The sequence below is a fragment of the Lontra canadensis genome, unplaced genomic scaffold, assembly GCF_010015895.1.
Source record: "Lontra canadensis isolate GAN:19392208 unplaced genomic scaffold, GSC_riverotter_1.0 scaffold35, whole genome shotgun sequence".
NCBI classification, from domain to species: Eukaryota; Metazoa; Chordata; class Mammalia; order Carnivora; family Mustelidae; genus Lontra; species Lontra canadensis.
This window is the reverse complement of record NW_022631029.1, coordinates 6,291,798-6,318,128: the sequence shown is the minus strand read 5'-3', so window position 1 is coordinate 6,318,128 and position 26,331 is coordinate 6,291,798. Positions and strand designations below refer to the sequence as shown.

Genomic DNA, 26,331 nt, shown 5'->3' with positions numbered 1-26,331 from the left:
CTTTCGAGCCACTTGCATCTTCCCCTAGAGCTGCCGTACCCCTGCCTCACTCCCTCCATGCCCGAACCCCAACATGAGCCCTGCATGGTGCACAGGGGCGGCTCCGGGCCTGCCTCCTTCACCCTTCAGAGGTGCATAAGCCAAGGGCAGCTCCGTGGTCCTCCTACCACCTGGCCACATCCAAGCTCACTAAAGGCACCACATTTCAGGCAGTGCTGCTGAGGCTCCAGGTCCCCCCCCCCCCCCCGCCCCCCAAGGCAGCAACAGGCAGACGCTGGCCACAGAACAGGTTGGTTTATTTAATAGCAAAGAGCTGAAAAAGTCAGGTCCCACAAAGGAGAACCTAACCCAAGGCCCGCAAGGCATCTCCACCCCACAGGGGTGCGGGCTGGGCCAGGCAGGGCTGAAGGCAGCAGGAATGGGAATAAGAGACCAGGCCCACCGGAGAGGCCCTGCTAGGGTGGGCAGACTGGTGCGGGAGATGTAGTGTAAGGACCGAGCAGGCAAAGCCTATTCAGGTCTTGTTAAGTGTCCAGAGCGGATCCAGAAGGCTGAGGGGGTCATCAGTGGCCCGGGCAGCTCTCAGACCCTGGCCATTATGGGCTTGCAGAAAGTTCTGCTTGCTCATCCGCTGCTTTCCTCGCAAGGAGTTGTCCAGAGAGAAGGCCTCGGGAGTTAGGGAGGCCAACAGCTCGAGGGAGGAGGAGGGGGGCCCTAGGCTGGGTGCCTCAGGTACTGGTGGTTCCTCCTCAGGCTGGGGGGCCTCAGGCTGGGGTGAAGAGAGGGGGGGTGGGGAAGAGGGCGGGAGCTGAGGGGACTCTGGGAGGGTGGCTGGTGGCAGGCCCGGGGGCTCTACGGGGCCTGGGATGCTGGCAGCCGGAGAATCCAGGGCCCCAGGAGGCCGGATGCTGAGCTTGGCAATGGTAGCCTGGATGGAGCTGATGGGCACATCCCCGCCGAGGACCAGGTCCTGGGAGTCCTGAGGAAGGTGATTCTGGGAAGACAGAAGTGGGTGAAGGCCCGTCTGCAAGGCTGGGGCTCACCTGCCAGCCCCAGGGGCTCCTTCCTCACCTTCTGGCTGACACTGGTGCCAGCTGACGGTCTGCCCGGAGGAGGCACACCATGGCGCTGCAGGACCTGCTCCACATGTCTCACCACCGCCTCGTGGCAGAACCTGAGGTGCAACTGGAGAGGGCCCTCGGCTCGGTCAGCAGGGCAGGGCCTCGCCACCCAGGGCGGAGGGCCCCTCCCCGGCCCCATCCCACCCACCCGCTCCGCCCCCAACCCTTACTTTCTCCTGCAGCATGTGTTTCCTCTGCTGCCGCATGCGCCGCACCAGCCGAGGCAGCTCGGGGATCCCGTTCCCAGCCTCCACCTCCTGCACGGCGGCGTAGAGCAGCGCGAAGGCTCCCGTGCGGCCCACCCCCGAGCTGCGGCAGGAAGGGGGTGTAAGCGGGGCCCGGGGCTGAGGTGGTGCGGGGCACCGGCCACTGCCCGTGAGGCCGTACCTGCAGTGCACGACGACGGGCGTGTGCAGGGGCCGCTGGTGCAGGCAGTGCGCATGCACCTCCTGGATGAAGCGCAGCAGGTTACCGGGGCTGTCCGGCAGGCCCCTGCGGGTGCGGGCGGGACCCGTGAGCCCGAGCTCAGCGGCCGCCCCTATGGTGCCCGCGCCCGAGCCCCCCCGCCCGCCCAGGGACAGCAGACGCACAGCTCAGGCCAAGTGGGGAAGTGGAGGTGCACGAGCGAGCGCTTGAGGCTCTGGTCCCGGAACTGCAGGCTCAGCACACGCTCCACGTGGGTCTCGGTGGCCCGAACGCTGCTCAGGGCCAGGCTCAGGGCGCCATGCACCATGGGCTGGCCCCTCTCGGTGGGGAAGTAGCGCGCCACCTTTTGCTGAAGAAACAACAGGCAAGGCAATGAGGGCTGCTCTGCCAGGGCCCCTCCCGGGCGCCCCCTCCCGGGCACCCCCTCCCCTCGCCCTCTCACCTTCTCCATCTCCGCCTCAGACACCAGCATGACAATGACCGACACCTTCTGCTCGTGCACCATGAGCCAGAAGTCTGCGGCCGTACCGGGCAGCGGTGCCTGGGTGGCCACCAAAGGCGGGCAGTAGGGTGAGAGCCCCTCCACGCGGCTGGCGTTGATGTAGTCGTCCTTACCCGAGCGCAGCACCACGCGGTTACTGTCGTAGGGCATGACATCCTGGTGCCGGTTCTTCAGGGAGTAGCAGCGGGCAATGGCAATGGACCGGCCACGGGCGTCGTGTTCCTGGGCATCCTGCAGCTCTCGCCACATGGCGTCCAGGGCCGCCGCGTCCCCCAGCTGTCCTCGAAAGGCCTCCAGCTCCCGCTGCAACTGCTGCAGCCTCTCGGGGTGCTCGTAGGGGTCCCGCTCAATCAGCCGCAAGGCCTGTGGGCGGCGGCCCTCGGCCGCGTCCACCTTTGTAGGCTGCAGCAGGGGCTGCCCACCCCCAGGGGGCTGCGTGCCTCCATGCTGACTCTCCGGGCTGGAGGACAACAGGTCTGCTGCCGCAGCGCCCCGGCGCGCACACGGGGGCGGCTCTGCAGCAGGGGGCCGAGGTGGCACCGGGCCAGGCCCTGGTGACGGGGCAGGTGAAGGCACCAGATGGGGGTTGGGAGTGGGCTGGCCAGCAGGTGAGGGACCCCGGATGGAGAGAGGGGCCGCTTGGGGGCCCAGGGGCCTGGGGGAAGGGGCAGGACCATATGCCAGGGTGGGATGGGGAGACTGAGGAGGACCAGGGGTGGGGAAGGGCATAGCCCCTGAGTGGGGGGGCAGAGGGTCCTGAGAGGGGCCCAGGTAGAGGGGGGTGTGCAGGGGTGGTGTTGGCTGTCCCAGGACACCAGGTTGGGGGGCAAAAGGGTAGGGAGCTTGTGGGGGGACCCGCCCTGGAGCTTGGGGTGGGAAGAGGTTCGGATGCTGGAGTGGAAGGGGCTGCTGGGGGGGCTGGGGCCCAAATGCCACTCCTGTGGGGTGGGGCTGGGGCCCAACCCTAGGGGCTGGAAAACCCGGGGGAATCCCAGGAGGAAAGTGGTGCTGGGCGGGGGGAGCTGTGAGGGGCGGCTTGGCTCCCATAGGGTACGTGTAGGGTGCGGGCAGTAGCTGCGGCTGTGGTGGGGGCACTGGGAAGCAGGGCTGGGGAGGAACAGGGCTGGGGTTTGGCCGTGGTGCGGTGTGGCTGGAGATGGGGGCCTGCACACTATCTACAGTGGTGGTGGCTGGCCGAACCCCCATGGCCATCTCAGGGCCCGAGAACTGGGGAGGTGGGGCCGAGGGCAGACCTGCAACTGGCGGGGGAGGCCCTACACCCCTATAGGGACTGCTCACCACACCATGCTGTGGGGAGGACCGGGGCACAAGGCCCAACTCCGGTGCGTACGCAGGGGCTGGGTAGAGGGCAGGTCCAGGGGCCATGGCCATTGCAGGGTGGCCTGGGACCTGGGGGGCCCTGGGCTGCAACACCTGGCTGGGGCCTGAGTAGGTACAAGGAGGTATGGGACCTGAGAGATAGTGGGGTGCTGGGCCCACAGAGCTGGGGAAAGGGCTGGGAGCAAAGTGGAGTGGGGTAGCAGTTCCCAAGTAGGTGTCCGGTGGCCGTGCGCCGGCCACCATGTCAGGGGGCAGGCTGCGCAGTTCCTCGGGCAGGTCTCCCGTCTCTGCTGCCTCCCCCTCCTCCCTCCGGGGCAGCAGTGGCTTCGGGGCCGTGGGCCGCGGGGGCGGCTTCTTCTTCAGCTCCCTGCGGGACAAGGTCAGGAAGGAGTGGAGCCAGACTGCCATCGGGGAGCCTGGGTCTGGGCTGGAGCTGCCCCGAGGCCACACCCACCTGTCCAGGAGCTGCTGGCGCGCAGCCTCACGGGCCTGGCAGGTGGACTGTGCCCGCTCCAAGAGAGCAGCCACCTTGCTCTCCAGGTCCGCGTAGAAGTCCTTGCCCTCCTGGGACTTCTTCATCAGGTCCTCATAGGCTTCGTAGGAGGCCACCAGGGTCTGGAGTGTGGAGTTCCACCTGGTGGGCAGAGAGGCCAGCGGCAGGTGAGGAGCAGAGCCGAGCTCCAGGCGGGAGTCTGGGCTGCAGCGCAGGGCTAGGCACTGACTTTTGGTCCAGCTCACTGAGCACCCGCCGCACGGCCGCATACTGCACGTTGGCCTCAGTCAGTGCCCGGAGGACGTTGTCCTGGGCCGCCAGGTTCTGCTCCAGGTACACCCGCAGCTGGTCGTACTTCTTCAGCTGCTCCTCGAACAGTTTCTGAGGAAGGGGGTTGGGGTGTAGGGGACACTCAGGGCCGTGCTGCTTTAGGGGACGCCCAGCGTCGAGACCGGCCCCGGCCCGCCAGCCCCACCTTCATCTCTGAGTGGTCAGCGGTAACCAGCGAGGCAGTGATATCATCCTTCTGGATTAGCTCCCGCAGCTGCTGCTCCAGGGACACGCGCTGGTCCCGCATCTCCTGCACCTTGGCCAGGATGCGCTTCAGGTTCTGCAGCACAGCCTTGTCCTCTGTGAGCAGCAGTGGTCGGTTGAGACCAGAGGATCCAGCTCCGCGTCCCTCCCCACGGGCACAGGATGCAGGGAGGGCGTGGGGGCTCACCTGGGGTGAGGGCTGGCGTGGGCAGGGCAGCCCGGACCTGGTCCAGCGGCCCACTGAGCAGGCGCAGGTTGCCCACGTGCAGATTCATGGCCCGGTGCAACTCGCTGTTGGTGAAGGAGGCCTTCTCGTGGACCTCCATGTACTTAGCCCAGTCGCGCCTCACCTCAGCCAGCTCTGCCTTGGAGCCCGCCTGGCCGGCCCCAGCCTGGCCCAGGGCCTCCTGCAGCTTCTGCTCAAGCAGCTCGTCCTCCTCCAGCAGCTCCCTGATGTCCTTCAGGGAGGCTTCCACATCCGTGAACACACCTGACAGCGCTGGGGGGCGTTTGCAGGAGGGGAACAGCTCCTGAGGCAGCCACACCAGGCACCCACCTTGTGCCCGTCCCCAAGGAAACAGAACCACCCACACGGTCAAGGGCTGGTGTGTGGCCCCAGGCTCTCTGAGCAGGACAGATGGAAGCATGAGGGTGGGTGCCTGCACAACCTCCGTCCTCAGTGAACACCGGAAGGCCGCTGCAGAGGACTTCCACCACCCAAGTGCTTCTCTCCCTTGCTCACCTTGCATGGACTGGACAAGGTTCCTGACGGTGTCGGGCCGGACACTGAGAGCCGCGCACTTCTCCATGAGCTGGGGAGGGATGTGGCTGTACGCATCAAGGTTGTCCACAGTCTCAGGGTCCAGCTGCATTGAATCCATGAACTGACTGGGGCGGGGGGAGATGGGCAACAGGACCAGGTGGGCACCGACCCAATTATCCCTCCTCTCATGAGGGTAAGCCCCACCACTGAAACCAGGTCTGAGGTCCCAGCAGAGGCAAATCAGCATCCTGACCTCCACCACTGGAGATGTGGCCTAGCCCCACAGAACACACCTGGGGCACTGCTGAAAACAATGGGACCCAGGAACACTGCCCTCCCAAGCCAGGTGACTGTTCCCCTATAAATCTGGCACCCAAGACCATGTGCAGGAAGGGGAAGGCTAGGCAACCTGATGCAAGAAGACATTCACTCTTCCTCTCCCCGTTGCAAGCAGCACTGGGGACCCTGTAGAGGTGCACCGCATCCCCACCCCCACCCCCCGCCTCCCACCTCCAGCTCCGCACTCACTCCAGGACCTCATTCTTGTCCTCAATCTTGGCCATCATCTCCCGAAGCAGCTTGGCCTTTTCCTCACTGCCAAAGTGACAAAGCAGGTGTTGGAAGCTAGGTCTCGAGACGTCCCAACCCCATCTGTGCTAAGAACAGGTCAGCCCCTCCCACCCACCTGTAGAGCGACGAGGCTTCGTGAGCAGCCATAGGTACCAGTTTGGCAAAGATGTCAGGGCCTGTAACAGCAGGGTCTGTGGGGTTCACTGGTAAGGGCTTCACCAAGGGGGCGCCTGGGAGGGAGAGAAAGAACGGTGGAAACCAGGCCCACACAAGCCTCGAGTCTGCCTTTGTTCTATGCTCCTGCCTTCACGCCCTCCCCCAATCCTCAGCCTTCCCTCAGCTCCAGACCTTTTACAGGCTGAAGGGTGTCCAGTGCTGGGACAGCCTCATGGTAGATGAAGTCATTGTCCTTTTTGGCAGAATTGTACCTGGGGTCAGAGGGGGCAGTGGGGAGTCCAGCAATTAGGCCACCCTCTCAGCTACTGGTGGCTTCCTCCCAACGAGGCAGGCAGAGGACCAAGACCCTTCCTAGCCCAAGACTCACTTTCCCCCAATGACGTCCATAGCAAAGCGCAGTGCGTCCTGCACGGTGTCAGGCTGGCCCTGGAGGAAAGGGATGGGAGGGGACTCAGCACCAATCAAAGCCAGTGCCAGCACAATCCTCGGCCCCCGAAGGCTCACTCCAGGTTCTCTCGGGGCTCTGAGGGCCAGCCAGGCTCTTCCTCAGCTTTACCTTGGCCAACTTGATGGCTTCATTGAGCTTGTCCAGGGCACTCTGGAAATATGCGACCTGTGGGGGGGCAGTAGGCAGAGCCCAGTCCATCCTTCCCTCCTCCTGCAACCCCACTAAGCTCTGCCTGCTCATGAGGTGACCCACTAGAAGACCAAAAACTTGAGGAAGCAGCCAGGTGTCAGCCCAGCCAACAGCACTGAGTCTGGTAGGACAGCTGGCTCCACTTTACAGCTAGCCACGCCCCCCAACAACCAACCCATCCCCACCTCAGTCCCCTGGGGACAAAGGTGAAGCAGATAGGACAACACAAAAGAAACACCAGGCCTGCAGCTGGGGGGTGGCCAAGGATGTGGGAGTGAGGAGAGCCTCCCCATCCTCTGTCATGGAAGGAAGCCCTCTAGCACCTTGTGAACAAGGCTGGAATCAGTCCGAACCCCTCCTCACCACAGCTCACTCACCCGCTCCCCGAACTTCTGCTGCTCTTCCGCCTGCTTCCCCATGTGCAGCTGGGGGAAGAAAGAAGAGACACTTACTTCCCAAGCGGTGCCCGCCCCGCCCAGCCCTGCCCCACCCCGCCCCAGGGGTCACAGTGCTCGCACATGAGCCACAGCTGCAAAGTAGTAGATCTTCATCTGGACAAGCTTCTTCCAGTCCTTCTGGATCCGGCCCAGCAGTGAGGCGGTGTCGGGGTTCTCCAAGGCCCGGCATGCCTCCTTGTAGTAATCTACTACCTGGGGGCCAGGATGGGGTTGTGAGTGGGGGTCAGGAGTAAACTAAAGGCCTGCTCTCAGTCCCTTAAGGGCCACCATCCACCCCTACACCTACCTGTGCACTGATGCGGGCCACCAGAAAGCTCTTCCTGTTGTCCAACATTGACTTCTCCAGAAGGCACTCCTGAGCCTGGCCCTGGGCCGACAAATGCAGAGATCTTACTCTTCCCATCAGGGGAGCCAGAGAACCCTGTCCTCTCCTCGCACCTTCCCGTCTCCAAGAAGCACCCTCCTGCTCTGACCAACCTACAGCTCAAAAGATCAAAACCACGTCCCCACTGCCATGTGCACAGGGCCGGGTCCAGGATCCGGCGCTGGCTGTCCCCTCCCCTGGACTGAACTGGGCCCCAACGAGGGCCCCTCCTCACCAGCATGAGGTTGACGTTGAGAGAGAGGATCTGGCGACTCATGTCCACACTGTAGGCCTGAGGGAAGTGCTCACGCAGGTAGGCAAAGGCTCCTGCTGCACACTGGAAATGCGTACAGGAGACCTTCATGCCCTGGGAGGGAAGAAGAGGACGATGGCCAGAGGCAGAGCCAGACAGCTGCCCGTGTGTCCACTCCGAGGGGACAGGACACAGACTATGGAGGCGAAGAACACTTAGCCCCACCCTTATGTCTTGTGTCCTGCCCGCCACTCCTCACCTCCTCAGACACCCGCTTGTCCATGGCCCCCAGCATGGAGTGAAGCGCCCCTGGGGAGTCAGAGGACATGGTGTCAGAGCTAGCCTGGGGCTGCTCCCTGAGTCACTGCACACCTTTGTCGAACGTAAGGCAGGGGAAGACAGGGTCTGGGTACTGGGGCAGTTGGTCCAAGAACACCCAGAAGGGGAAACTCCCAAGTCCAGCCAAGCCCCTCAGCGTCTTGCTCTATACCAGGCAGACATGGGGTGGAGGAAGGAGGAACTCCCGTCCACAGTACCCAGCCTACAGTTCCAGTCTTGAGACTCCGGGGATGCCTACACAGCACTTGGACTCCCCAGGCTTCTCCCTTGAGCCACACTGAGGCTAAGTCGTCAGGGCTGACAGCAGGGCTAGCTGAGGCCAGCCTTGTTCTCCCGCCTGGAACAGCCCAAAGCCACTGGGGGGTTAGAGCTGTCCAGTCAAAGAGAGGTCACCGCTCCTGGCCAGAGCACACAGCAGCGCCACCACATGGCAGAAGAGGAGCTTCTCCCCCAGCAGTGTGCCCATGGCCCAGGAAAGAGGTGCTAGGAGAGCTATGGGGAAGGCAGTGGAGGGGTCGGAACCCAGGGGTCTTCTGTCCATGAGCCCACTGCCTTTGCGGACTTCTGCTGAGCTGAGATCCTGGGTTGGCAGAGCTGAGAGGTAGGCCCACGGGGGAAGGGTTAGGCAGCTCACCAAGGTTGTAGAGAATGCAAGCCTGCTCGTATTTGATGTCCTCATGGGCCACAGACTTGCCAGAGAAGATCTCGGTCCTGCAGACATGGCACCCCCATCATCTTAAGGGAAGGAGCTGGCCAAAGCCTTGAGGCCAGGTGAGAGGACCAGCCACCCCAGTTAGGTCAGAGGGAGGTCTAAGGAGACCACACCAAGCCACCCCTGTCCTCTGTGGTAAGGAAAAGGGGAGGGGGCTGGGAAAGGGGAGGGGACATCCCCACCATCCAAACACTGTGGGCCGACCCAGGCTCCCTCCGGGCATCCCCCCAGCCCTGCCTGCCAGCTCTCACCAGGTGACAGGAACGGCAGCCTCCTGGCCGGAGCCCATGGGGACCCGACTCTGCAGGTAGTGGAGCTGGCCCAGGTACTTGCGGAGCACGCTGCAGCCCTCGAAGTCCCGTGGGACACGGACAGCATTCTGGGGGGCAGATGGGAGAAGCGGTCCTGCCATCACTTGAGGGAGCGTACAGGCAGATCTGTCTGCCCACAGAGGCCCCAGGGAGAAATGTGCATCTGAGATAGAGACCGCACACTCCAACGGATCCAGAGAAAGCCCACAGCTAAGGCTGCAGCTGTTCAACCACCGCCCCGCCAGCCGGGGCTGGCTGAGTCGGTCCTACCTTCCCGGAAGGCAGTTCTACAACATGCATTAAAAATGTTCATGTACCTGACACTGACCCATGGTTCTGTGTCTAGAACATACAGTAAAAGATATGCAGAGAAGCAAATGCTTGATGAGCACACGTGGATATTTATCACAGCGTTATTAACAGGGTCACATACTGCACGCCACCGAAGAGGACTGTTCAAATAAATTATGTCAAGGCCACCCCCAGGAGAGAACACAGCCACAAAGACTGAAGATGAGAGTCTCTATTACATTTAGATGTTCATGACATATTTATTGAGCCAAAAAAGAAAGGCAACAGATAAGCAGTATAGTTTCATTTATGTGAAATCATATAGATACTGACAGCCAACTAGGTATATAAACAAAGATAAAAGATTCTAGAAGGTTATCCACCAAAACGTTAAGTGAATACCACTGGGTAACAGGGTTTAAGTAACTTCTCCTATTCTATCCATACATATAGAGACATCTGTTTCTTCATACTGTTTACTCGCGTTATATTGAACACTTGCACTTTTTTCCTTTAAAAATGTTTTTAAATTTAAATTAATTAACATATGGCGGATTATTAGTTTCAGAGGTAGAGGTCAGTGACTCATCAGCTGCACACAACACTCAGTGCTCATTACATCACGGGCCCTCCTTAATGCTCATCAGCCAGTTACCTCATCCCGCCCAGCCCTGCCCCACTTTCACTTTTTAATAAAAAACAACAAAGCTATTCCCATTTGGGGGAAATAAAACAAAGCAGATGAACCCTGCACTCAAACAAACAGAAGAACAGACAACATCCTCTCCAAGAAGCAGGTGCACAAAACAAAGAAGGGACGGGCTAGAAGCACTGTGCACACCCTCACCCCACCTGCTGGAGAGAACCACAGCACCCCACTGGCCCCTGGGGACTTCAGCAGCCACTGGGCCCAGCCTTGGGCTGACCAGCCCCGGCTAGCAGAAACCCTCCTTGGAGGACACCACACTCCACAGCAGGGCTCAAGGCCTGGGCCTGGGATGCTCCCAGAAAGAAGGGCGGGGCTACTTCCCCAGTCCCACTTGACAGCACTCCCCGGTGCGCCCAGCTCCTCTCTGAGCAGGAGTGTTAAACTCCCTCCAGAGCCGCTTCCAGAGGACCCAAAACAAGGATCAGACATGTTCACGGCCTTACCGTTGCCATGGGACACATCCCTCAGGCCAGGCCTTCTGGAACCCAGTCACCACCCAGTCCCCATCAGAACTGCTGCCAGAACCAAATGCCTCACGGACTTAACATCTTCCTTCAGGCTGACCCATCTGTCAAAGTGGAGCCGCATCCTCAGCAGGCGCCCCTCTGAAACAACAGGGTCCGTGTGCCAGCTACACAGTTGTGTAATATTCACTAAAGCATATACAGAAAGATTAAAGCAGAAAACATTTGTCTTTGTGCTTCCCAAAACCACCTTTGGGAAACAATGGAAGCAACCCTCCCTCCAAGCGACACAACTCCACAGCACTTTTAATCTTTCAATCCGGCCAAGGATGAGCCCCGCCAACCCTACCACCCACCCTGCCGGGCTCTGCATGGGGAGCAGCTAGGCAGAACCCAAGGGGCTGAGCCAACAGCAGAGAGGAAAGGAAGCTCTGAGACCGCACCACTCCCACCACCCCGCTCCCGCCAACAAACCCTTCACCACCTGCCAGCTTTATGCCCTGTAAGTCAAGAACTGATCTCAGAGTTGCAGCCGGAAGGTCGTCTTAGAGACAACTCTTCCAGCCCCTGCTTTATAGATGAGGATACTGAGGCCAGATCACCAAAAGAGGATCTCCTACAGCCCCCCAAACTTTATCTGCCTTCCATTTCCAGGGGGCGCCTGGGTAGGTCAGTCAGTTGAGCATCAGACTCTTGGTTTCCGCTCAGATCATGATCTCAGGGTTGTGGGATCGAGTCCCGCAGTGGGCTCTGTACTCAGGGCAGAGTCTGCTTGAGATTCTCCCTCTGGCCCTCCCCAATCTTGAGCTCGCGCTTGCTCTCTTTTGCTCCTGCCCTGCCCACGCATGCATGTTCTCTCTCTCCCTCCCTCTCAAATAAATAAATACGTCTTAAAAAAAAAAAAAAAAAAAGATCTGCAATGGACTCCTGTGTAGCTCCCTTAATTGGAGCCTTCCACTGTAGAAACTCCTGGGCCAATTTTTCCAAAGTGAAATAAGCCACCTGGCACTTGGCCTTGGTAACGCTGTCTCCGCAATGCTGTAGGTAGTACCTCAGCTCCTCGCCTGAGAACTGAGCCTGCGTCAGCTCTTCTAGCTCTGGTTCCCACACCCACTGCCCCACTGTGTCTTTGATGAGCCACCATGTGCACGGCTGGGACCACACCATCTCGGGAGGCAGAGGGAGGCGTCAGTAAGTCACATGGAAGCATGAAGGCCTCACCCCGAACTGCCAGATGAAAGCCCCACTCTAGTGTCACGCTTCCCGGATCCATCCATTATGACGCTTCTCTTTTACTGGGCACCTTGTTGTTGCTTTTCTCCCGCCCACCCCCAGGAAAATGAACTCAAATACTATCGTAAAAAAACAATTAACAAAATAAATTGCTCAGGGCACCTGACTGGCTCAGCTGGAGGAGTGTGCAACTCTTGATCTTGGGGTCATGAGTATGAGCCCCACAGTGGATGCAGAGATTAATTAAAAGTTAAAAAACAAAACAAATTGCTCAATTATTTTTCTCCACACTAATTGTAACAGGTGGAAAATATAAGAGGGGAGGGACACTTAACGATAGCAACAACAATTAAAAAAAAAAGTCTAGGAGCACCTGGGTGGCTCAGTTGTTAAGCATCTGCCTTTGCTTGGGTCATGATCCCGGGGTCCTGGGATGGAGCCCCGGATCGGGCTCCCAGCTTTTCCCTCTGCCTGCCACTCCCCCTGCTTGTGCCTGCAGTTTTTCTTGCTCTCTCTCTGTGTCAAATAAATAAAACCTTTAATTTAAAAAAAAATGCTTTATGGCTAAAAATGCTAGCCATCATCTGAGCTTTCAGTGAGTTGTAACCTTTTTGCTGGTGGAGGGTCTTGCCACCATACTGATGACTGATCAAGGTCGTGGTCGCAGGCAGCTATGGCAATTTCTTAAGTATGGTAAGTGAAGTCTGCCCGTGGATTTGCTCTTCCTTTTACAAATGATTTCTCTGGAGCATGTGATGCTGTCTGAGAACATTTTTTTTTTTTTAAGATTTTATTTATTTATGTGACAGACAGAGATCATAAGTAGGCAGAGAAGCGGGCAGAGAGAGAGGAAGAAGAAGGCTCCCTGCCAAGCAGAGAGCCCAATGTGGGGCTTGATCCCAAGACCCTGGGATCATGACCTGAGCCAAAGGCAGAGGCTTTAACCTGCTGAGCCACCCAAGTGCCCCGTCTGAGAACATTTTGCCCACAGCAGAGCTTCTTTCAAAATTGGGAGTCCGTCTTCTCAAATCGTGCTGCTACTTTATCAATGCAGTTTACGTGACGCTCTAAATCCTTTCTTGTCATTTCAACAACTTCACAGCACCTTCACCAGGAACAGATTCTAGCTCCAGACACCACTTCTCTTTGCTCATCCGTAAGAATCTGGTCAAATTTTATGAGATCGCAGCGACTTAGTCTGATCTTCAGGCTCCACTTCCAGTTCTCTTGCTGTTTTCACCACACCGTGGTGACTTTCTCCACTGAAGTCTTGAATCCCTCAAGGTTCTCAATGAAGGCTGGAACCCACTTTTTCCAAACTCCTATTCATGTTGACAACCTCTTCCCATAAATCACCATTGTTCTTAATGACATCTAAAATGATGAATTGTTTCCAAAAGGTATTCAACTGAGTTCACCCAGATCAGAGGAATCATCATCTATGAGCTACATACAGCCTTATGAAATGCATTTTTTACGGAATAAGCCTGAAAGTCAAAATGAGCTGCAGAATGGATGTTGTGTTAACAGGCATGGAAACAACATCTATCTTGTACATTTCCATCAGCCCTCTTGGGTGACCATGTACACTGTCAATGAGCAGTCATATCTCGAAAGGAATCTTCTCTTCCTGAGCAGTGGGTCTTAACAGGAGCCTTAAAATATTTAGTAAACTATAGGGGCACCTGGGTGGCTCCGTGGGTTAAGCCTCTGCTCTTCAGCTTAGGTAATGATCTCAGGGTCCTGGGATCGAGCCCCGCATCAGGCTCTCTGCTCAGCAGGGAGCCTACCTCCCCCACTCTCTCTCTCTGCCTGCCTCTCTGCCTACTTGTGATCTCTCTCTGTCAAAGAAGTAAATAAAATCTTTAAAAAAAAATTTAGCAAACTACATTGTAAACATATGTACTGCCATCTGGACTTTGTTGTTCCATTTCTAGAGCACAGGCAGAGTAGAATTAGCACAATTTTTCAGAACAGTAAATGAGCACTGGCTTCAACTTTACAGTCACCAGCTGCAAGAGAGTCAGCCGGTCTTTTGAAGCTCTGAAGCCAGGCACTGACTTCATCTCCAGCTATGAAAGTCCTGGATGGCACTTTCTAGTATAAAAGGTGGATTCTCCACACTGAAAGTCTGTTGTGCAGTGCAGCCACCTTCACGAATTATCTTCTAGATCCCCTGCTGCAGCTTCTCCATCAGCACCTGCTGCTTCACACTGTACTGTTTTGTTTTGTTTTTACAGATTTTATATATTTGTTTATTTATTTGAGAGAGACAGAGAGAGAACAAGCAGGGGGAGGGACAAAGGGAAAGGGAGAGGGGGAGGGGGAAGCAGACTCCTCGCTGAGCAGGGAGTGGGACTCAATCCCAGGACCCTGCGATCATGACCTGAGCCGAAGGCAGACACTTTACCATTTGAGCCAGGCACCCCTCACCTTGTACTTTGATGTTAGGGAGACGGCTTCTTTCCTTAAACCTCATGAACCAACCTCAGCTGGCTTCAGACTTTCCTTCAGCAGCCTCCTCAGCTTTCTGAGCCTTCACAAAATTAAAGAGTCATGGTCTTGCTCTGGGCTAGGTTTTGGCTTAAGGGAATGTTGTGGCTAGTGTGATTTTCTAACAAGATCACTCAAACTTTCTCCACATCAGCCACTGCTGATGTGGTTTTGTTACCATTCATGTGCTCACCAGAGTAAAAACTATATTTCCTTCAAGAACTTTTCCTTTGCATTCACAACTGGGCTAACTGGTACAACGGCCTACCTTGGATTTCAACCTCTCTTCCTCACTAAGCTTAATCATTTCCAGCTTCTGATTTAAAATGAAAATGTGCAACTCTTCCTTTCACTTGAACACTTAAGAGACTGTTGTAAGGTTACTAACTGGCCTAACATCAATACTGTTGTGTTTCACGGCAACAGGGAGACCCAAGGAGAGAGAGAAAGATAGGGTAACAGCTGGTTGGTAGAGCAGTCAGAACACCCCCAACATTTACCAATTTACGTGCTTAGATGGGGTTTATGGTGCCCCCAAACCACGGCAATAGTAACCTCGAAAATCACTGACCACAGCTCACCCCAGCAAATATAAAGATGAAAAAGTTTACAATATTGTTGAGAATTACCAAAATGTGACAGAGACACACAAAGTGAAAAACTGCTGTCAGGAAAATGGAACCAAAAGACTTGCTCCACGCAGGACAGTCACAAACCTTCAATTTGTAAAAAAAACCAAAAACAAACAAACAAACAAAAAACACAGTATCTAGGGGCGCCTGGCTGGCTCAGTCAGTGGAGCATACAACTTTTGATCTCGGGGTTGTGGGTTCGAGCCCCACATTGGGTGCAGAGATTACTTTAAAAAATAAATAAATAAAAAACAAACACACAGGGGTGCCTGAGTGGCTCAGTTGTTAAGCATGTGCTTCGGCTCAGCTCATGATCCCAGGGTCCGGAGATTGAGCCCCACATCAGGCTCCCTGCTCAGCGGGAGGCCTGCTTCTCCCTCTCCCACTCCCTCTACTTCCATTCCCTTTCTCACTATCTCTCTCTGTGTCAAATAAATAAATAAAACATTAAAAAAAAACAAAAAGCAAAAAACAAACACATACGGTATCTGTGAAATGCAATAAAGCCTATCTAAGTCTAGGAGAAAAATGTACAGAAGACACTGGCAAGTCCTAAAAGGATATATAACACATTAACGACTGCGAAACCTTACTATTAACCAAATAACTGAAAATTAAAATTAAATACCCTTTTCACCTAACTGCCAGAACTGCAAAGTAGCAGCAGGAGTAAGGGGGTGGAAATGAAAGCAAGTGCATCCTCTTCACCCACTAATTCCTACAGAAACAATCCCAGAAGTGGTCAAGCATGCACAGACACGGCTTATACTTACAATGGGGAAAATGGAAATAACCGAATATTCTCTGACACCAGACTGATTAAATCACAGTGCAATGCAATGATCACAGGATGTTACAAATAATATGGTTCTATGTTCACTGATACAGAAACAAACCCACAATACATTAAACGAAAAAAGTAGACTATGTAGGCTGTATAGGCAGTGTAGGGTCCTACTGTGTTTTTATACAGTATACACAGCTGACACTTGAACACTGTGGGGTTCAGGGTACTGATCCCCCAAGCAGTCAAAAATCCACTATAATTTTTGACTTCCCCAAAACTTAACCACTAATAAGCCTACTGCTGGCCAGAAGCCTCGGTGGTAACATGGTCAGTTAACGCATATTTTTTATGTTATATGTATTATATATTGTATTCCTATAATAAAGTAAGCTAGAGAAAAGGAAATGTTAAAGAAATCACAAGGAAAATACATTAATAGTACTGTACTATACAAAACCTGCCTATAAGTGGACCCACGCAGTTCAAACCCATGTTGTTCAAGGATCAACTACATATAAAATTATAAAATATATATTAAAAAATTTGTGAGGATTAAGGTTTTTTTTTTTTTTTTTTTGCTTTTAAGCATTTTCAAACTTCTCTATTAAGTCAGCTGCTTTAAAGAGAAAAAAATATTAAACTAAAATAAGAACACAAGGGGCACCTGGGTGGCTCTGTGGGTTAAAGCCTTTGCCTTCGGCTCAGGCATGATCTCAGGGTCCTGGGATAGAGCCCCACATCGGGCTCTCTGCTCAGCAGGGAGCCTGCTTCCCCCTCTCTCTCTGCCTGCCTCTCAGCCTACTTGAGATCTCTGTCAAATAAATAAACAAAATCTTTAAAAATAAATAATAAAATAAGAACACAGTTCCAGGTGGCTTCTTTACCTCCCTATCAAACCTGTCCCGTTCACAAGTGCGTAAAAATACTGTCCTCCTACCTGTCTGAGCAACTCCAGCTTCTTCAGTTCCTCATTGTAGGCTTCTGGGTTCTCTCCGTAATTCTTTAGGACAAACTAGAGGGAGGGAGAGAGAGAGAGAATGTAAACCATGAACACAGAACACTCCCCTGCTCTCACTCCCACCCTGAACCCTTGGCAGTCACCGGTCTAGATCCACAACCACGAGCCTATCTCCTGGACCACTGGGAACTCCACCTCAATAACAGGGTAGCACTAAGATGTTGACTATGGGAGCCTCTACCTTTGAGCTAAATGGGAAATACGACTGGACCACCCTATGTGAACACGCTGGCTGGTCTTCATCAGGCTGAGCCCTCTCTATAAAGTCCAGGACTCTGGCAGCTCGGGAAGCTGGGGAACTTAGCTGGCTGAAACGGGATCCCACTGAGCATCCCAAAAGAGGCCACCAATTCAAGCCTCCCTCAAGGACTGGACCTTGCTGTGTTCTGGGATCACAACTGTGATCCTAACCCAACAACAAATGTAGGCAAGACATACTAAACAAAAGTGGGAGTGCAAAGCCTTCTTCACCAGCTGTCCTGGCTAGGGAAGGGCACGGCAGTACAAATGATTTACATCGTCCTCACCTTGAAGAAAGGCCCACAGGTGTGTGATGGGAATGATCCACATAGGAGAAGGAAAAATCAGTGCCCACATCAGAGAGGGGACTGGCGTGCCTGGCCCCAAAGCACTCAACCACCTCAGGAGTGGACTCTCTCGGAAATGAGCACACTCATCAGTCTGGAGGCATAGCCTGGACCAAAAAAGCCCCTGTCCATTTAAGATCAGCAGACTAAGGCCACTGACCAGGAAGCCTGTTGCGGTGCCTGCTGCCAGCGTTAGCAACCTGGGGGCAGGGGCAGATACACCCATTCCACAAACACTAAGGCACTGATGCCCACCTCACAGGTTCCCTAAGGCCCAAACCAAGGTTGTGAAGCGGTGAAGGAAGCTAAAAAGGCTGAAGAGAGGTGGCCAGCTCTCTCCAGTAGCACAAACAGTGTCTGCGGCCCACTCACCTGCTCTGAGGTCCCTTCCCAGAACCTATGCCACAAAGCTGAGGCATTAACCATGTGGGAAGCCAGGCCATGTGACAGCTCCTACCTGCCCTGGCAGGGAAAGGGAGAGGAGGGACAGGCAGAGGGAAGGCTTCTGCTGAGCTTCTTTCAGCATCAACTGGTCACATTCCCAAACCTCCAACCCTGACCTTCTTCTGTTGGTTTTACCTCCTGCGAGACCCATGTGTCCATAAGCTCTATTCTCACCCCTTCAAATCTACCCCTCACCTAGAGGCCAGAGTTCTCTTTCTAGCAAAATCCACTGTCACTCCTAACTTCAAAGCCTTCTGAAACACACACACAGCTAGGGGGAAAAAAAACAAAACAAAACCCAAACATACTTTTCTCAGGACAGTAAGATTATGAGAAATAACTGAGTTGCAATCTAAAGAGAAAAATCTGAAAAGGATGTGTGACAATGGCTCCCCAAAGCCTCCAAAACCAAAGGTCATCTCCTAGGCACAGAGTTCACAGCTCTTCACAATCACTCCCAACAGCCTTCAAGGACTGTCTTCTAGCAAGTCCTGGGGACCCCCAGCCACCAGGCTTGTGGAATTGCTGCTCTCAGGTCTCAATGCTTGTTCACATGTTGTCCCCTCTTCTCTATTAAGACTCAGCTGAGACGTCACTTCCTTGAACTTCAGCTGCTCCTCTACCTACATTCTAAACATGCCTTCAGCAGACTGTGCCTGACATAGTGGTGGGGTCCTGCCAGTGACACCCATCCAACCCCCATCAAACAATGAGTTGGAGCAACACCCCTCCAACCCCCACCAAGCATCAGAAATGGTAGGGGCCTTACTAGGTGTTTTAGATACTCAGCAAAAGGTTGTGTTTACAGGAAATGCAGAGAATGGATGAACAAACTGAAAATACTAAAAGGAGACACTCAAGAAAATTCTGAAGATGAGACATTTTGCCCAACAGTGAACCTACTCTCTGAAAAAAAATCAATGTCACGGGAGGGCGGCTAAACAAGAGACTAGTCTAGATTCTAAAAGATTAAAGAAACAGAACTAAATACAATATGAGAACCTTGACTGAATCTGAATTTGGGGGGGGAAGTCATAAAAATATTTCGGGGGGGAGGAGCCTGGCTGGCTCAGTGGGTAGAACGTGTGACTCTTGATCTTGGGGCTGTAAGTTGGAACCCCATGTTGGCTGCAGAGATTACTTAAAAATAAAATCTTTAAAAAAATGCTTTGGGGACAATAGGTAAAATTTTAATATATATTATAGTAGAAAATTTTTGTGGACTTTCTTATGTGTGATGATAATATGGTCACACAGGAGGATGTGCTGAGATGTATACAACTTACTTTCAAAGCTTTGTGGGATATATACATATACACACACAAAACAAGAACACACAAATACAATGAAATCAAACTCTTTTTTTTAAGATTTTATTTATTTGAGAAACACAGATAGGGATACAGAGCATGAGCAAGGGAGGGGAGGGAGAAGCAGGCTCTCCGCTGAGCAGGCAGCCCAATGCGGGGCTTGATCCCAGGACCCTCGGATCATGACCTGAGTTGAAGGCAGACGCTTAACCGACGGAGTCACCCATGTGCTCCCCGAAATCAAACTCTTTACAGTTGCAGAGCTGAGAAGAGTCTGCTCAGGATCTGAAGCTCCTGACAGAACCTGAGAAAAGGCCCAGCAGCAAACAGACCTCGGACCCTGCCACCACAGACCAGGAGCAAAAAACTAGAAGGCAACAACAGGACACCAGTGCACCTACACAACCAACAGTGAGTTAGGGTTGAAAGGACCAGAGAATCCCCAGAGCCTGAGTCGGCTCTGGACCAGCTGGCCATCCTTTCCTGGGGGAACAAAAAGACCTACGGACAGGTCTATGTTAATTGAGACCATGTCCAGGGATCAAAGTCACTGGGGTTGGGGGGGATAAAAAAGGAAAGGAAGGAGTTACAAGCGCAAAATAGTAAGAGAATGGAAAGGCCATCTCCAGAGAGAAAGATCAATATGATGTTAAGACCTCTAATAGGAACTCACATGCATTAATTCTTGATTCTTACAAGCTTATGTGTTAGAGTAGTTCCATATTACAGGTGAGAAAAATAAGGACCAGATTAGTTATATAATTATTTGTAGCAGCTGAAGCTCATCTAAATTAAGTGGGAGAGATGGACCTAAACCAAGGACTGTCTGATTCCAATGTCCATGCTATTTCCATGATACTACTCTTCTCTTTAACTGAGCAACAAATGGCCCAGAATTTTGTATGCAAACATTCATCCTAGGTCCTGCCATTCGTTTACAGATTGTAAAAATGGGAACCAGAGGGGTGCCTGGGTGGCTCAGTGGGTTAAAGCCTCTGCCTTCAGCTCAGGTCATGATCCCAGGGTCCTGGGATTGAGCCCCGGGTTGGGCTCTCTGCTTGGTGGGGAGGCTGCTTCCTCCTCTCTCTCTGCCTGCCTCTCCGCCTACTTGAGATCTCTGTCAAATAAATAAATAAAATCTTAAAAAAAAAAAAAAAAAGGAACCAGAGATTAGCAATGGCAGTGCTGGAACCCCAAGCCAGGTTTCCTGACTCTTGACCCAGAGATATTCCATTTGTATCTCTTTCTCTTCTATTAGCATGTTCCCATTCTTCTGTGTCTGTGTCCACCCGCCCCCAGGCCGTGGGGGTGTTTAGCTTTTGCTCTTAATTTGATACAACATCTTGGAATTCCATGGTGCTAATTAAAGCAATAAGCCAAGCAAAAAGAGAATAAAAGGCACACGTGTTAACACTACCTTTGTTCACCACACACTTATTTTTTCCCCGACTTGTAGGATTTACTCAAATATGAGGCATTCCTTGGGCTGGTCCATGGAAACACACATAAAACTAAGTGCCACAGAGAGGAATGTTATTAATTACAACATATGCTTTGCTACTGAATTTCAAATGAGATTTATTCAGAGAAAGAAGTTTTATTGTCCCTTGATGTCAGCAAGCCTAAAACCAAATTACAGGCCAACAGCACCGAGGATGAGAACAGAGTGACCAGAGTGACCCTACACTCAAGGAATCTCTCCCACATCTCTTCTAACAACACCAGCAAGGATAACTCAAGTTACATCTCCTGGCAGGCGCTAGAACTAGACTAGGTCATTCAACCAACACTTGTGAAGCACTCTCCACACACAAGTATTTATTACTTCCCGAGTAAAGGAAAGAATCTGGAGTGAAATGGATACAGGTTTTGTGTATGAGACTAAAGTCAGAGAGATGACCTGGACAATGAAAGTCATCTGCTCTTGGAGCCATTCGGCTTTAAAACACAACTGGGCAGACAGGTTTGGTGACTCCAAATCTGTGATAAGAGAAAAGCCAGGTCACCACCAGAGGTAACCGGCAACATCCCATGCTCCCCACTGCTGAGCAGGCAGGGTCCCCTTTTAGGCGCCTGGTTGTCTCATTTTCTTTTCTGTGTATGTGGCAAGAACTTCAAAGGAGTCGGCTATCGAGAAGAGGGAGAAAAATTCCACAAACCTAAACACTAGGCACAAGTGAGTAAGATGAACCATAAGAAGAGGTAGTAAGAGTGTGTACTCCGTGCCGGAGGTCAACTGAGCATTAAGACCTGACTGAATTGGGAGGAGTGTGGTACAACAGCTAGACAGCTAAAGGGGCCCGGAGGACGTAGGGTTCAACCTGAATAATGAACAGGAGGAAAGGAATTCCAGTAAGGACCAGAGCAAGAACAATGATCAGATGTGGAAGGAAAAGAGGCTGACAGTTCCTACAGGAGAGGCCTCGGGGAACGAATTAGAGAGAGGCAGGCTGAAGCCAGTGGTGGCAGGCCTTGAATAGCAGGCAGTTTCTCTGGAGGAATGTGGTGGAAAAGTGGAGATTTAGAGATCAATCCAGCCAGGGTGGGAGGAGAGGTGAGGCCATGAAGCCACTCAGTTGGCAGGATGGCTACCACATGATACATCTGCCCTTGAGGAAGAGTTACTATGTGGATCATCAGAAAACAAGCTCCAGGGGTGCCTGGGTGGCTCAGTCTGTTGGGCGTCTGCCTTTGGCTCGGGTCACAATCCCACAGTCCTGGGATAGAGCCCCGCATCGGGCTCCCTGCTTGGCGGGAGGCCTGCTTCTCCCTCTCCTACTCCCCCTGCTTGTGTTCCCTCTTTTGCTATGTCTCTCTCTGTCAACTGAGTAAATAAAATCTTAAAAAAAAAAAAAAAAAAAAAAAAGATGATCTCCATAAAAGCAGGAATTTTTGTCATTACATACAGCCCTGACTTCCCAGGGCTGGCACATACAGTCACTCAATAACTATTTGTTCAATAAATGAATCCGAGATGGATGTTAACACCTAAGTCCAAGTGAGCTTGACTTAAGCTCTAGTGCAGTTGATTAAGGGCAGGTGTTTGGGACCGGAAGAGCAAACAACTTCAAATACCAACACTTGTCACCAAATCACTCGGTGATGTAGAGTACAAATCAGCCTTCATCAGCTTCCAGTGAGTCAGCACTCTGGGCTCCACAGCACAGGTAAGAAAGTGCAGAGACAGCAGCATTTTCCCACTCAAAAATTATGTGGGCCCCAGTATCCCAACCTAAAGTTTGGCACTGCAGTTCCAAACCAGCTTACTGTTCTCCTGGCTCTTATTTCACGTTACTCCATAACTGAAGGCATGTTCATTAGGAGCAAAAACCAGTACTAACCATTAAGAAAGATCTTCTCAACAGCCCAGGCCTTACAAAGAAACCCTTTTGCTATCTGGAAAACTCCTATTTATCCTTCAAAGCCCACCAAGCCTTCTCTGATGGCCCCTCCTTAGGCTGGTACTTCATACACTGCATATACTCTTCCACTGATACCACCATTTAATTTTTAAACTTTCTTTACTAAACTGAACTCCATGAAAGAAAAAAAAAAGAATTGTCTCTTATTCATCTGTATTACCAAGGTAATAGTGCTCAATAGGTTGACCTCAACAGAACCCATTTTTACCCCAGTATCCTAAATTAAATTCCACCTCTCAGCTCCAAGTCACTGGTGAAGGTTCCCACAGCTGAGAGAAAGGGTAGAAGAGGACAAACATACGAATGGCAGAGGCAGGGTAGGGGCTCTAGGGTTGGGACAGGAGTCCGGGTCAAGAAGAGTTCCCAGGCTCAAGTGGCTTCTGCAGTCTCCCTCAGGCAGAGTTCTAGGGTACCCTGAGGAAGCCCAGCCTACCCACACACTGCTATTCCTTTTCAGTGGGTTCTTGCAAATGCATGCCACAATCTTAACCTATCAAATAAATGGCATATCTTTCCCAACCCCAAAGAAGAGGAAACAAAGAAAAAAACAAAGACTATTCGTGTCTAGGAAATGAATAGTTTCTTTAGCATTTGAGACCACCAGAGGCTGAACGGCTAATGAGCAACTACTCTCTGGAGGCTCAGAGAGCCTTCCAGAAACTCATTACTCACAAAAAACCCTGTTGGTTAGGTAAGAGTGACCAGAGTATCAAAGGCTAAGTTCCAACAAAAATATCTCCTAGGATTTTCTGGGCTAAGACTTTATCCACTGGATTTCCATAAATTTATGGTCACCATGTCTAAATTCCCTCTCAAATGTCATTCAGTCATTTGAGAAACATTTTCCTGAATGCCCAACTATGTAGAGGGGACCCCACTAGGCTTTGAGGACAAGGAGATGCTTCTCTGGTCATTTAGAATTGAATAGTTAAAACATAGCACACATACTAACACCGGGAAAAGAATGGAAAAAGGGATTCAGAGGAGAGAAAGATTCATCCAGATGAAAGCATTAAAGAACGCTTTTGGAAGAGAAAGAACTTAAACTGGGCCTTGAAAGATGGACAGAACCAATATACAGAAATTAAAGAGGGGCCCCATCCCCATCCCACAGGACAAAGAAGAGAGCTCTTCTGGGTGCGAGGAATCCCACAACCAAAGGCACAGAAGAGCAAAATACAGAGAATGTTAAGAGAACAGCAAATGGCTGACTGTGAACAGAATCTGTATCAGAGATACACAGATCAAGCATACACTTGGCTGTCAAAAAATACTGAAAAGGCTGGGGTTGGTCAGGGAGAACTCTAAATGGGTTAGGGCTGAATGAGAAAACAAAGGAGTTTTGTTGTGTTTTAGAAAAATTCATCCAACTGAACTTGCCTGAAAGAGCAGATGGAGAGAAGACCAGAGTCTGGGAAAGAGCTAACAAAATTCTTCAGGTTTAGATTCAATCTAATTTCCTGTCTTTACAAATGAGGAAACAAGTGCCCAAAGAAGTTTAGTTTAATGATGGAATCAAAGGAACTCAATCTGTTACTGGTAGTGTAAAGAGAGGGAGGGAAACCCAGTGCTAGGTGGCCCTCCCCAAGGCTGATGTCTCAGAGGGCACCTGATGCTCATTCCACACGCCTGGCCCCTGTGCCAGCCCCACCTAATCTCGCCAGAGCTCCCTTGCCTCCATCACCAGACCTGCCTGTCTCCCCCGTCCAACTGAACGTTCAACACAGCAACTGCTAAGGTTTCTCGGGGAGCTACAGGCTCCTCTCCCCTTCAGGAGGTTAAGAAAAGCAGTAACCCTTCCAAAAATGACAAGGAACTGTATCTTTTGCTCCAAGGGGGCTCCCGAACATGGTTCTTCGTAAGAACCCAAAGACAACTGCACCAACTGTCAGAGAGACCCCAATCGCAGAGGTCAGGCATACCTCTGGCTCCCACCTTCAAAACACACAAACAGAGCCACGGTCCTGGACGGACCGCGCACCTAGGGTACAGGTCAACGAGACGGCCAGGGAAGCCTGCCTCTCCCCGCGGGGCGGTCCCGGCGTGGAGGAGGGGCGAGCCGAACTAGGTCCGGAGCGTCACCCCGAGGAAGTGCGGTGCCTCAGTGGGAACCGCAATTGGCCCGGAGCAGAAGTCGGGAAGCCGGTTTCGACGAGACAGTGGGTATTAGCCCCGAGCGGGCGAAGAAGGGACAGGAATGTCTGCGGGGGGTGGGCCGGGCTGAGGAAATCCACCCGAGGCCCCTCCTGGCCTCACCCAACCCCGCGACCAGGGCCTAGGGAGATGATGGACGCGCAGGGGGCGTCACGCGCTGGCAGACGGCGCTACGCGGGAGAGGTGGGGGCTGTGGGGGAAGCACTTACCTTCTTCACGGCCGGCTGGAAGAGGAAGTCACCAGCCTCCTTCAGGTCCAGCCAGATCATGGGCATGCGGGGTACAGCCTCCATGGCGGCTGGCGCCCGCCGGCCACCAGGCCGCTCCCCTAGCTGCCCCAGCTGCTGCTTCAGCCGCGCGCCCCGCCCCTCCGCGCCGGAAGTCACTTGTCACGCGGGGATGAAAATTGGCCGCAGGGCCTGCTGGGAGATGCAGTCCCCGCCTGCGCAGGCTTTAGGGCTTGGCTCAGCTGCCATTGCGCATGCTCAGTTTCCTCCGCAGGAAGGGCGTAGAGGGCCATTCTCCAGCTCCCCGCCGAAGGGTTTCTGGGAGTGATAGTCTTCCTTCACTAAGCTGCGAAGCCGGTGGCGGCTGGTTTTCTCTTCTGAGGCGGGGCGGATTTGCGGGCCTGGCTTCCGCAGCAGCGCTGGGGAGCTCCGGTGTCGGGGCGGGGAGGGCGTTAGAGACCTCACCCATTAGCTTGTAGTCCCAAGTAGAGTCGAGGAACATAGAGGACAGGGGCAGGGCGGGTGCTGTGACAGAGATAACTGGGACAGATCGACGGGTGGGCCGCCCAAAAGAGGTGATTTGGAAACAGCCCTGAGGGAGGGACCCCCTGGCCAGGTGCGAGATGGGCCTAAGAAGAGAGCAAAGGGTTTTATCCCAGGTTGCAGAGATTTGGGACAAAGAAGTGACTAGTTAGAGACTAGTGCACTCGGTCCAGCCTGAAAGGCCCGGGACTGCCTAAGGGACTGAGGTATCCACTTCCGATGGGAAAAGAACGCCTCGCTAGAGTGTAAAAGCTAAGAGCCATGTGGGTTGATGGGCTGGGGTGAATATGTGTGGCCACGTAAGTACCTAGGATGCCCAGACTGGAGGGGGAACCACAAAATAGAGAAGTTAACCTCTAGAGGGGTGACCTGTAGAGCTGGAATTTTTAAATCATGTATGTGTTACCCGTCTTTGTAAATAAGATGGAGAATGGTTTGGAGATCCTGAAGGCAAAAGTCGAAGCTGGGAAGCCAGTGAGAATCTTTTTGTAGTCTTCCAGAACACTGGTGATCCTGGGTTGGGGCAGAGGGAGGTAAAAAGTGGGCACATTTGAGAAACACTTTGGAGAAAAAAGTGTCACAGCTTGGGATGGATGGATGTAGGGGTATGAGAATGTCAAAGATGATTTCCAAGTTTCCATTTGGTACAGTCGGGTGGCTGCAAGAACACTTACTGACGTGAAAACAGGAAGAGCAAAAGCTCAGGTCTGTCTAGTGTTAAGCTTTGAGCCATTTAAGAGGAGATGTAAAGGAGAGCATGGGATGTGTGGTGTCTGGGCTCACAAGAGAGGATTCACCCACAATGCCGGACCCAGTTTGACCCCAAATCTTGTAAGACTCAGTCAAGGGCCTACCTTCATGTCAGCGGGAGTTAGAGCAAAAGAAAATGCAAGCACAGCAGTGTTCCTAATAGTGTTATTCACAATAGCCAAAAGGTGGAAACAAACCAAATGTCCATCAGTGGATGAATGGATAAACAAAATGTGGCAAATACATACCCTGGACTATTATTCAGC

At 52.9% G+C, this 26,331-nt stretch overlaps 1 protein-coding gene across 1 annotated transcript; it reads right to left on the bottom strand.

Moving 5' to 3' along the window:
* Nucleotides 1–301: 301 nt before the first annotated feature.
* Nucleotides 302–24,925, bottom strand: PTPN23 (protein tyrosine phosphatase non-receptor type 23). The gene is made up of 25 exons (XM_032867895.1): nucleotides 24,755–24,925; nucleotides 16,548–16,622; nucleotides 8,942–9,069; nucleotides 8,613–8,689; nucleotides 7,899–7,948; nucleotides 7,622–7,753; nucleotides 7,309–7,389; nucleotides 7,083–7,214; nucleotides 6,942–6,989; nucleotides 6,484–6,540; nucleotides 6,295–6,353; nucleotides 6,099–6,178; nucleotides 5,866–5,980; nucleotides 5,709–5,774; nucleotides 5,160–5,305; nucleotides 4,605–4,916; nucleotides 4,359–4,513; nucleotides 4,113–4,264; nucleotides 3,845–4,024; nucleotides 1,990–3,757; nucleotides 1,712–1,896; nucleotides 1,509–1,613; nucleotides 1,292–1,430; nucleotides 1,072–1,185; nucleotides 302–994 (listed from the first exon to the last, which is right to left on the bottom strand). The coding sequence occupies exons 1-25, from the start codon at nucleotides 24,836–24,838 to the stop codon at nucleotides 515–517; spliced, it is 4,920 nt and encodes a 1,639-aa protein (XP_032723786.1). The 5' UTR covers nucleotides 24,839–24,925; the 3' UTR covers nucleotides 302–514.
* Nucleotides 24,926–26,331: the final 1,406 nt, after the last annotated feature.

Coding starts and splice junctions, on each gene's coding strand:
- PTPN23 (XM_032867895.1), bottom strand. CDS start 24,838: ATGGAGGCTGTACCCCGCATGCCCATGATCTGGCTGGACCTGAAGGAG. Junction 16,623..24,754: donor TCCAGCCGGCCGTGAAGAAG/GTAAGTGCTTCC, acceptor CCCTCCCTCTAG/TTTGTCCTAAAGAATTACGG. Junction 7,949..8,612: donor TTGCATTCTCTACAACCTTG/GTGAGCTGCCTA, acceptor CTGACTCCCCAG/GGGCGCTTCACTCCATGCTG.